At 42.5% G+C, this 11,673-nt stretch overlaps 1 protein-coding gene across 3 annotated transcripts in view; it reads left to right on the top strand.

Annotated features, from left to right (window-relative positions):
- The window catches only part of KIAA1462 (KIAA1462 ortholog), a 62,814-nt gene extending 51,425 nt beyond the window's left edge, over positions 1-11,389 (top strand). For all 3 annotated transcript variants that reach the window (XM_017741478.1, XM_008639270.2, XM_017741479.1), the window contains 2 exons: positions 1,373-5,022; positions 9,016-11,389. In XM_017741478.1, the coding sequence (XP_017596967.1) occupies positions 1,373-5,022; positions 9,016-9,050 (3,685 nt within the window). In that variant the 3' untranslated portion in view covers positions 9,051-11,389. The remainder of the gene's footprint in view (positions 1-1,372; positions 5,023-9,015) is intronic.
- Positions 11,390-11,673: the final 284 nt, after the last annotated feature.

Here is an 11,673-nt window from a genome sequence, read left to right on the forward strand (position 1 = left end):
GCAGTCGAACTGTATTTCGTGCTTCGGAGGCAGAACATTCTGTTCAAAAGTTCAATCTTAATCCAATTGAACTAATATGAACAAGATGCTTCTTATCCCAGTTTGGTTTTAAACTTTTAGACTCATAGGATGAAGTTAATATACATAAAAGAAAATTGCTGTGGATCTGGACGGCTTAATTTTCATTCTGAATTTTGAGTTGTATTATGTCTTCACAAACTCCTATTTAAATAGATCATTGTTTTCAGTAAAAAAGAGCCAGATGACACTGTTTATATACCTTGGGGTGGAGGGAAGAGAACGAAATTCTTGGGTTCTATCTACATACTTGTCCTATTTCTGTCAATTTTGATTTTTCTTTCCAGTCTTATGCTGGTGGCAGCCACATAGTGTAAAGGCAGTTATATTGTGGGATACCTTAGGTACAAGAATAGCAGAATGCAATTCAAGTAGAAAATTAATTATTTATATAGAAGGGTACCAATTTTGTTCTGCAGGAATGTATAAAACAGTTTACACTCTGTTCAGAACATAGGATCTATTCTGTTCACGTAAATCTGTATTCTGAATTTCTAATCTTCAATAAAATGTCTAATGTCTTTCATATTTCACTAATAGATTCCTTTATTTAAGAATTTTATACTTCTTTTGAAATATTTTACATTTTAAATATTGGTTCCATCTTATTCAGAACTGTGTTGATACATCACCATTGTTGTGACATGTGTCATTTAATCCAAAGCACCCTGAAGAAATTTGTTCCCTCAGAAAGATGAACAAGAATCAGTTCTGGAACTGACATGTTTAATTTCAGCACTTATACCAGGATGCGAATCATGTTTCTTACAGAATATATCTTACGAAATCTTACAAGATAGCCATCTATCTGTTCTTCCTACCTCTGCTTCTTGGAATCCTATTAAACTTGAATACCAGAGTAGTCTCCTTGATATCTATAGATTTTGATTTAGCAGGGTGCAGAAGGAATGGTTTTCGAATGGTATCTTGGAATCAGGGACTGGCCTGGGTTGGAAGGAACCTTCAAGATCACCTAGTTCCAAGCCCCATGCTGGGGGCAGGGAATTTTCTAATGTCCATCAAGGAGGGCTGTGCATGTTTGCACAGCAGTAACTGTGTGCTTTTGTCTCTTTCTAACATCTTTGCATACCTAACAACATGTCCAAAGAGCTTCTGTCCCTTCCTTTACCCATGTTAATGACTGACTTTTAAATCCTCTCATTAAAATTGTCATCTGGTTGCAAATAGATTACACAAACCCCATTGGCATAACTCATCATTTGACCTCCTAATGGCCTTACTCAAGCGAGAAGGAACCTGTGCACACTGCCTCTGACACTGCATTTTTTTTCAGGGTTTATGACAGGCCTCATTTAGCATGGTCTCCCCAGCCCAAGACTGATAAAGATCTCGCCTACTGGAGAAGACGAGGACAGGACTTCAGTGTACTACTGAGCTATTCCCAGAAAGCCAGTGGGGAGATGAAAGGCCTGGCTGCAGCCCCAGGAGCACCCCGGCACCCCAAGGAGAATCAGATGAAGGCGGGGACAGGTGCGCGGCATGTCAGAAGAAGCGGCTTGCAGGAAAGCTGTGAAGTGCCCAGCACCTGCAAATGGCAAAGTCTGGAAGTGGAAAGCTGGAACCAGCCAAAAAAGGTAGGGAGGCAAATGTCCGAGGGTGACAGGGAGAAGCTGCTTCAAGAGCTGTATTCGCTGACATTGGGAGACAATGTACTCAGCTCCCACAGCAGGGGGAAATCACAGTCGTTGCCAAGGGTCCTTTCGCCTGAGAGCATGAGGTGCGTGGAAATGGCCTCCCTGACCAACAGTAACAACTCGCTCAGCGTATCTAAAACCCCCTTGTATCCCCCGAACAGACTGAGTGTGGAACCAGCCAAGCACCATGGAACGGGAGGCCATTTCCTTCCCCTGGTGAAGCCCAAGTATGGGAGGCCTCTTAAGCCTCCATCCTACGAACTGCAGCAGCAGACTAGGGCACCTGCAGAAACCATGGGTTTCCAGGACCACTACCAGAAAGAGGAACCTATCTCCTACTTAGCCAAAGTCAATGAGCCAAGGCAAGATGCAGACTCTGGTTTGGAGCCCCCAGTGTATGTACCTCCTCCTTCTTACAAATCCCCACCTCACCAACACGTGACCCCACGTTCCCCCAGTGAAGTGCCTAACACTGACCCGTGCGCCAGCAGTGATCCACAGGGTCCTGCAGAGAGGGTTGTCCCCTGCCAACGACCAGCCATGAATACTTTTGAAGTGGGGGGTGACCCTTGCAAAGACAACCATTTTCCTCATGGGAAGCAAAGCCATGCAAGGCGCCCTGCTGACCACCTGCGTTCCGTTCAGTATATTCCCTTTGATGATCCTCGGATACGACATATTAAAATTGCACCACTGGAAGGTCTGCAGGGCAACTCTAAACACACTGAAAATGCATGTAGTCCCAGTTCTGGTGCTTTGCAAGAGAGAAATCTTGAAGTACAGTACAACAGTGCCTTTGTGGATGCATCAAACTTGTCCAGTTCTGCAAAGGGAGAAAGAACTTCTGACAGCTCCACCCATAGCAACAGATGGTTGGCACCATCCGTTCGAGATCAGGAAAATTGTGCCTTGCCGGACCAAAGAGACAATTGTAGTGCAACTAATCACAGCCCCCGTAACGAAGCCAGCACAGAGTACACAAAAGGCAAACTTTCTGTAAGAAATTCACATATGGACAACACCTGTGAGACTGTTACAAAAGTGAAAAAGTTTGAACCTGGAACTGGGATGCAGAGCAAAAAGAGTTCAAAGAAAAAAATGAATGAAACTATATTTTGTTTGGTCTCCATCCCAGTTAAATCAGAATCCAATCAGCCAGATACAGATAGGAACAACAACATAACTCAGAGCCCTGATAAGAACGGGTTTGATCACAATGGGGCTTTGCAAGAACAAAGTCTCTTAAGTATGTCTTCAACAGACTTGGAGTTACAAGCACTTACAGGAAGCATGACCAATAAAAATGAGTTACAAAAACAAGAGCTGTGGAGACCAGAAGAGTTCAAACAAATGAATGACCTCAGATTTATTCAGCCCACAAAACACAGAGAGCTCAAATATTCTGGCTCCTGGCCAGGTGATCAGTACAAAGACCAGCAGACACAGACCAGTTTCTCTGAAGAACCTGAGAGCCCACAATTTTTCCATGGTACAAAGCCTGGGCAGCCTGATAGTAGCAAACTGCTGTCTCCAAAACTCCTGGGATGTACAGCATCCACGATGGGGGCAAAACAGACAGGATCACCTTCTGATGAAAGAGGCTGCAGGCAGAGCGGTTACGGTATGAAGGGCCAGACACACCTCAGCCAGTCTAGCAACAGTGCATTTTCCAGGACTGCCACCTCAGTCCTTCAGGCTCCCTCCCCAAAAGCCCACCAGAGCCAGCCTGTGCCTGTCCAAGAGAGGGAAAATGGCCTTCTTTTCAAGGGAGATGTAGTTAAGGGAGAAACAGGTGCTCCCTGCAACAGTAAAGAGCTGTTTGGGCAGTTTCTGTTGAAACCTGTAAGTCGCCGTCCCTGGGATGCAATAAGTGAGCTAGAAAGTTTTAACAAGGAGCTGCAAGGGCAGGAGGAGAGCACAAGCAGTGAAGAAGATTTGGCAAGTGCTGCAGCTCCTCTGCAGACAGGTGCCTTTATGCAGAGGAGGGAGTCCAGAAATCAGAAGTCAAGCCAGGAGCCAAAACATGGTGGGAAATCAGAAGTGGTTGTGCCAGAGGTGCCTGTATTTAGGTCAGGAAGGGTTAAAAGTAAGTCTGAAAGTTGGAGCATGGGGACAGAGTGTGGTGGTGCCGAGCCAAGAGGTGTTGGCTCTCAAGGCTCCTCAAAGCCAGGCGGGAGCAGTGAAGGAGTCAGGCCAGCAGATGGAAGTCTGATAACAAAAATGGGGATGGGGGAAGCCAACAGCAGAACGAGCAAACAGCCAGTTCATGTTGGCCCTGTCAAAAGAATTTTGTCCAGTAGCCCAAGTAGTTCATGTCACAGTAATCCTTTCAATAACCCTGTTTTGCAGGAGATGAGTGAAGACCAAAATTACCTAGACTTTGTTAAACTGAGCAAAGGGGCAACTCCCACAAATGACAGGGTATTAGAGAGAGGGTCAGTAGTACGCTTGTCACTAACAAAGAGGAACCAAAGGTGCTCTGAGCCAGATTTGAGGTCAGTGGGACTTGATGTGGCCCCAGAACCTGGTGCTAACAACTCTGATCACTCTTCAGATGCAAATGCAGTGGAAATCCCTGTGAATGAGTCATTGCAGGCAAGAGCTGCAAGAATTTTAGGTATAGATATTGCAGTGGAGTCTCTCCTTCCAGATGACCACGCTGGGCCCCACCCAGGCACTAGCCCTTCAAATGGTGCTCAGGACTTTGAGTCATCATCAGTGGGGAGCACAGTAAGTAAAGAAGAAGGAAAAAAAGAGGATTCTTATGAAGGCAGACGAAAGTGTGGCTGGACAGAGAGTGCTCTCTTTGTCAGAGCTGGAGGACGATCTTTACACCCTGATGAATGCCAGGCCACTCACCAGGAAGCCAGCACTAAACCACTGGTAACTGAGCAAGTTGTTGAACAACCTGTGGGTCCCAAGCAAGGTGAGGACCAAAACTTGGTTTGTAAGTCAGCTGCATATCAGCATTCAGAAAAGAGAGTGAGGAGCACCTCGAAAGTGATAGAGACACTCCAAGGCAAGCTTACGTCTCCACCCAGCCGGACTGCCATGGATCGCTTGGTGCGAATGAAAGAAGTTGACTCTGTGTCGCGGATGAGACGTCTAAGCATTAAGAGCGCAGACTCAGGAGAGGAGGTGGATGAGGAGAAGCTGTTGAAGGTCCCAGAGGAGCGAGGAAGCAAACTGGCAAGCTCAGGGGCTGTTTCCAAGCGTGTTATCTCTCTCAGTGAAAATGGATATTTAGGTGGAATGGACAAGAAGAAGATCGACAGAGATTTTTCTTTAGGTAAGACCCTGTTATGGGAGATCCAGATGGGTACTTGTTCCTTATGTAATGGCATGATCGGTTTGCTTATGCCCACGTAATGCTGCTCAAATAGTAACAGGCTGTAGGTGGTACTATCCTCATCTGGGAGCCACCCACTTTGCTCTCCTTGTGGAGAAGATGAATGTTCTCTGATCCCATTTTAGGAATAGTTACTGTAAAACTTACTTGTGATATGGAAACTCATTCACAGAGATTGGAGTGCTCCCTAAGGTCTTATCTCTGTCTCATTGTTTCAGGGAATGGCCCGGCTGAAACAGTGGAGTTCAAAGACAGTCACTCTAATGCCAGTGTTTGGGAACATGTGGTGATTTTATCATAGCTGTTCCTTGAATGCCAATTTTTTTCCTCCCTCTAATACTTAAGTAGACACATACTATATCACAGTTCAGAAGAAACTAAAAATAAAAATCTGATGATCTTCTATGAAGCCTCTGGGAAATGGCTGCATATAGGAGACTGGAAAATTCTCTCTCTCTCATGAATGTTTTCCAGATCAGATGGTGAGAATAACTGTTAACCCCAGGACAAATGGAAAGTTGACTTTTTCAGTGAACACTTTTTTCCCCCCTATTTTTTGGTGTTTCTGATCTCTACAGATATGTCTATATATATCTACAGATATATCTACACAAGATATAAACTTGTGTAGTCCATATGCATTCCCAAAGTAGCATGAGCTGTTCCCTCTCTAAAACAGTTTTCAAATAGCATTTTGTTGAACAACTGAAAATCAGTTGTTGCCATAGACCTGTGTAAAGGGATAAATCTCCCAGGCCACCTGCCTAGTCCCTTCAATAAATTGGAGTGAGAAAACATACAGCGTGAAAGTTGTTAAATTAGTATTAATCTCCTCCTTCCTTTTTCCATCTTCTCTGTTACAGTTGACACTTCACCTTGAAATCTGCACAGGTTATTCATTTAACCTCATTGTTATAAATCTGTTCACAGTTTTCCGGTACAAATGGACTGAAATTAAATGGAGTATACTTTAAACTGGATTTATGCATTTCCATCTGAAAAGAAATGCTTATATGAGCTCTAAGCATTGACTCCTGCAGTCTTGCAGCCTTTTTCTCCATGTCTTTTTCTGTATCCCATATCTTTGTCTCTTTCTGCTCTGAACTGTTTTTCCCCAGACCAGATTTTTCAAACAGACTAATTCAGCTTTCTTGTACCCATCAGGTCTAGTATGCCCCACATGCATTTCATATGCTTTCCTCCCTTGAGGTTTCTGCTGGAGTGAAGAAAATAATTGTTGTGGTGACATGACTTCAGGGATGTATCAAAACAGATTGTGTGCGTTTTATTGGAGAGTTATTCTGCAGTAAATTAGGTCTAAATTTATCCCTCTTGCTGACAATGCTAAGCTTGTATTCTGCAGTGTGTTCCCATTGCAGCAGTTCCCTCACAGCCATAACAGCCCTCCCCATGTTTGGATGGCATGAATGTCCCTTCCTGCTGCGCATGTCCAGTACTGCAGGGTGACACACATGGGGTGGGCATGTGGCTCCTCCACTGGCCTCTTCCCATCCAAAGAGACCCTGATTTGTTGATGGCCCCAAAAGCTCCACCTTACCTTAACAGGGCAGGGCTGAAGATTCATGTTTGTAGAAAGGCCTGAAGTTGTGTCTTCCTCTGTTAAGTCTCACTCCAATTTCCAGACTAGCTCATTGGTACCATTGAAAACCCAAATGAGTTGCTTTCAAAGAGCAAATATTCCATTCTAAAAGGCCATTCTATTTGGAGCGAGGCAGGGCGATGTTAGTCTTATAATTGCAGACTGGGCCTGTCACAGAGGCTGCAGCCCTTACCAGAAACAGGCTTTCACATGTATAATGTAGCTTGGCAGACGAACAGTCATCTCTGAATAAGAGCCCTGCCAAAACTGAGTGCAAGAAGCTCATCTTACTATGCAAATACTGTCATTAGGAGAACATCTCCAAGTGTTCCCAAATGCATTGGATGTCTTTTCTCCTTTGCTGTTTGAAGACATGAGGCTGCTAATCTGGCTTTGTTTCTGGAGAGAGCATTTTGAATGAGCTTAACCAAATGTTGAATAAACATTTCTGTGTCTGTGCTAGAACTCCAACCTCTGTCCCCCTCAAAAGGGTGACCTGGCCTGTCAGTCTGGCACTTTTGTGCCCTTGGTTTAAGTGCTGAGGGCATGGGTAAGCTTTCAGGGAACATACTGAGCCATGCAGAGACTCCATGTCTTGTGGCCCAATTTTCTCCCTCCCCGCCCCTGTCCTGCCACTCCCTTAAACAGTGAGCACCTGAAATTTTGTGGGGAATTCTGTTAATGTGAATGTGTCTGGCCTTAGGAAAATCAGATTTCTGAAATGCAAATCCATTTTTATTCTTAGGCCAACCTGTCACAGAACAGTTCAGAATTTTATGTTCTAACAGTTTAGATGGCAAAGTGTTTACAATCAAAAAATCGTTTCTGCTTTAGAGGCATTACACACCATCAGTGCATTACACTTAGAAAGATGCAGCATTATCCTAGAGCACGCTAGCCCTCAAAAAAATTTTTCCTGATGATTTTTTTGCATTCACATGGTGTCTGGAAATACCAGAAAAGGCTTAGCAGAAATCATAGGTGTTGCTGGCACAAACTCCTTTCTTGGCTGGCCTAGCAGCTTGAGGATGGTGGGCAAGGGAAGTGATAAAAGATTCTGCACCACGAATCCACCCACTGGGGCCAAATCCAGAAGTCCTTTCTTAGCCAGTTCCCCCTTGACATGAGTCTGGATGCTGCAGATGGACACTTGCACATAGGAGCAAAGATTTCCCTGGAGGATTTTTATGCTCTTTATGTTTGAATGAAGACATTCATTCACATCAACATGAAAGTCCTGAGGAAGAACGTTTTACTCCAAAGTGAGATATTTATGTGTGGAACTGTTTTCATGCTCAGCTGTTTAAATGCGAGTGCTGTGGGAGTACAGCCTACGGGAGGGACGTTTAAGGTTAGCACAGATACTCCGGTTGCGTAAGAGCAGAAGCAGCACGCGGCAGCGCGGCTGCAGCGCCTGTTTGTCCGGGCCCCTCTGTGCCTGCAGACTCCTCCCTAAGCAGCCCTGGCTCCTACACGCCATGACCGTGCACCCCAAGGGCAAGTCCGGTGTCTGCATGATAGCGCTGCGCAGGCACACCTCACAAGGCAAAGCCTTTTCATTGTAATCCTATTCCAGGGTGACGAGGGTGAAGGAAAAGGCTCATGTCTGCTCACTTCATGGCCAGCATTGGGATAAATCCAATTAAAAAATCTGATAGAAGAGTGTCCTCAGGGGTTTGGGAAAAGGAAAACCAACCTGTGGTATGTCCTGTGAACTGGCAGGAGGGAAGTTGGAAATGAAGAAAAGCGTTAGTAAGCCAGTCCAGTGCTTTAGTGAGTAAGGCTGAAACATGAACTGCAATTTTGCAGACCAAAGTGAGACAGACTAACATAGGGATGCAATGCAGCTGTGCTTTCCTGTTTTCTGTTGAATTAATCTGAAATGAAGGATTTGCAATCAAATGAAAAGACCCTGATGGCTACATGGCATAATCACTTCTTCAGCCAGCCTTACACACCCTGCAAGGATGCTTGAAGCATTTACTGGTCCTTAGTGTTCAGTACAAGGGGGAGCAAATCTTGTGTCTTTTTCCTTCTTGTCAAAGCACCTGAAAACTGGAAGTAATCACTTAGCATTCAGTGTGCTTGTTCCTACCTACCCAAGGCCTTCCCAAATTCTGTCTCCATGCATTTTCCAGAATTGTTCCCAAATTATACTGGTAAAAATACAGAATTTGGCTCAGGAATGCAATATGTATCTTTAACGCAGAAAGTCCATTATCAGCTTCTCTTTTTTTAATAAAAACTAGGGAAAAGATGTGTCATTTTCACAGCTAGCAATATTGAATAGATTTCACAATGCATTATTAAGAGTGTTTTCTTGTTTTTTCCAGATACATATGACCCCACCAAAGTTGAAAAGGTGTGAGAATAATGAAGAGGAGTATAGAGAAATTTCAGCTCTACTAAGAATGTTTCACTGATTTTTTTTTTTCTGGGTGCTTTTTGTTTGGTTTTTGTTCTTTAATGTTTGGAAATTGTCTCCATTTGTGATGTTCATGGTGTACTGATACTGCCTTTACCACTGCCACTAGGAATTAGCTATTCATGTCTGAAACTGTTGCAGAGACCACAGAAAAATCTGACTTCTACATTGGAACCATCTGGCTTGGTAGTGTTTAAGACAATACCTGCCATTGGCAAAGAGTTTTCATCTGAACTCTTATTTCAGTCTTCAGTGGGGATGATGAAATGCATCAAGTGAGGCGTTACATTGGTGTAAATTTAAACGTGAGAGATTAGTGAAATTATTTTTAAAAGAATGTGAATCTATAAGCTAAACTTCTAAGTATCTACATTCTAAACTTTGTTTAACTTAAGGGATTTTTGGCCATAAGTAGAAAGTGCTGCTGCACTGTGTGGGGGAAGGAATGTGAAAGAATGGTAGCAAAGACTGATTGTAAAATTATCTCTGACTTCCAGAGTTTGATTTTACTTGGATTAAATACTTCCCACCTAGAAAGAAGAAAAAACAAAACCCAAAAGATGGAAGACTTTTGTAGTACAGTGTACAGAACATGTAATTATAGAAGCTGGCAACTATGTTTCAAACCAATGCAAAGTATACCACTGGCTGTTTTGCACTCAGTATTACCTATTTTTGTTTTGCTGTTTAGAAATTCTTTATATGAAAGTATAGTAGCTGGTTTAAAATAGCCCATTTTAACAAAGTAACTATATTTCTTGTTACAGAATACTATCTATTTTTCTACGATGTAAACAATTGCTAACAAGTGGCAAGTATAAAGAAGTATTATTATTATTATTATTATTATTATTATTATTATTATATTTTAAGAAGACTTATTCCTCTGAGTGGAAGGTGCCCTAAGCAGATTTCACTCATATATCTTAATGCACACACCATATTGCCACTTACTCAGTAATGCTACCTTATTTTGTTCTGAAAAAAAAAGCCATCTATCTATCTATGTATGTATGTACTAAAAGGTTAATTTCTATTTTTTCCCCACTCAACCCTTGGATCGTTCTTCTTGGAGCCACTTTCTGAAACACACTGAGAACTCTCCAGGCTGGTGTTGCTGCCATTCCATTCCTAGGATGCTGATTACCAAAAAGCGGGTTTGGATCTTTGTCCCAGTGTTGCCAAGTGGCTCAGATAAAATACTTGCTTGCTTTCTTATCCTTTGTTCCCTTTTGCAGATTATGAGTTTGGATTAGGCCAGTGCACAAAAATAAGCAAAACTGGGTTCTTCCCTGAAGTCACCAGGTGTTGCTGGGGAGAAGTTCAGGTGTCTTTTTGATGGCATTTAAATACATGGCTTTAAATATATTTTATCTGCACACACAAATGCATGAATTACAGAATTTATAATAAAGCCTATGCATTCTGCCTGTTGATCCTGAATTAGCCTGCTTAGTTTCTGTGTCTTTAAAGCCTTTCTGTCCATTCCTGTAGGTTTTTGTAAGTACCCATGTACTAACATTCTTCTGATTACGTGTTCATGTACTTCACCAGTCTATTCTATTGGCCTTTTCTGGGTTTTAGCATAATTTTATTTTTTAAAATCTTGTAATTTCTTGAAATATTTTTCCTAAATCTGTAATTTGGAAAGAACGATCGGGAAAAACACTCATCCTGTGTTTTGGCAGCAAGAATTTCTTGTCTGTAACACATGATTCCGTTACATATGGACTATTTAAAGCTTGCTTGAAAAGAAAATGTGGTGTATAATTTATTTTATTAACTCTTGTGCATGCTGTGTAGCAATACTTGTTGACAAACTGTTCCTACCACTCATACTGTATTCACCTCTCTTCTTCACCATCTAGGACATCTGGGGACTTGTAAATAGCTACAAAACATGTTTTCCCCCCAGTGTCTCCCCTTCTGAATCCTGCCCATAAAAAAACAATTCAGAAAGAACTGCATCAACTCTCGTCTTCCCACTTCCCAGTAAAGCTGAGATGTGTAGCAATTAATTGAAAGTTTTAATTTATCCTTGGTTGCTGAAGAACTGTAAATAGTCCCATATAAGCATTCCTATTACTTTCTGTTTATGTCTCCATGGAACAGAAGTTTTCTTTGCACTTTATTTTCTTCTGCTAGGAATAGGTTAATTGATTCCACAGTGTCTGTTTCATCAGTCATGTCAAGTAATTACTTTTCCAAAGCACACAAACATCCAAGATCTAAAAAAAAAAAAAAAAAAAGAGGCAACAGTATTGCAGGGAAAGTTTTATTGGCCAAGAATAAGAAATTAAAACCTAGAAAGTGGGTAAGCTTTGTTTTGCAGTAGTATGTGACTGACCAGTGGATGAAGGAGCAGAGTTACTCCTCCTTTGGAAATGGTGTATTCCTCTAACAACACTGATAGTTTCATTTGATACAGACAACTGAGAAATCCATGGGGTACAGTTTTCTGAACAGTTGTGCCTCAGTGTTTCTACAGTGTTTATACCATGGGTCAGCTGTTGGAATGGACTGGATGGTACTGTAGCTGAACCACCTTTCCAGAAACCTTTCACCA

Source organism: Corvus brachyrhynchos, unplaced genomic scaffold (genome assembly GCF_000691975.1).
Source record: "Corvus brachyrhynchos isolate BGI_N302 unplaced genomic scaffold, ASM69197v1 scaffold167, whole genome shotgun sequence".
NCBI classification, from domain to species: domain Eukaryota; kingdom Metazoa; phylum Chordata; class Aves; order Passeriformes; family Corvidae; genus Corvus; species Corvus brachyrhynchos.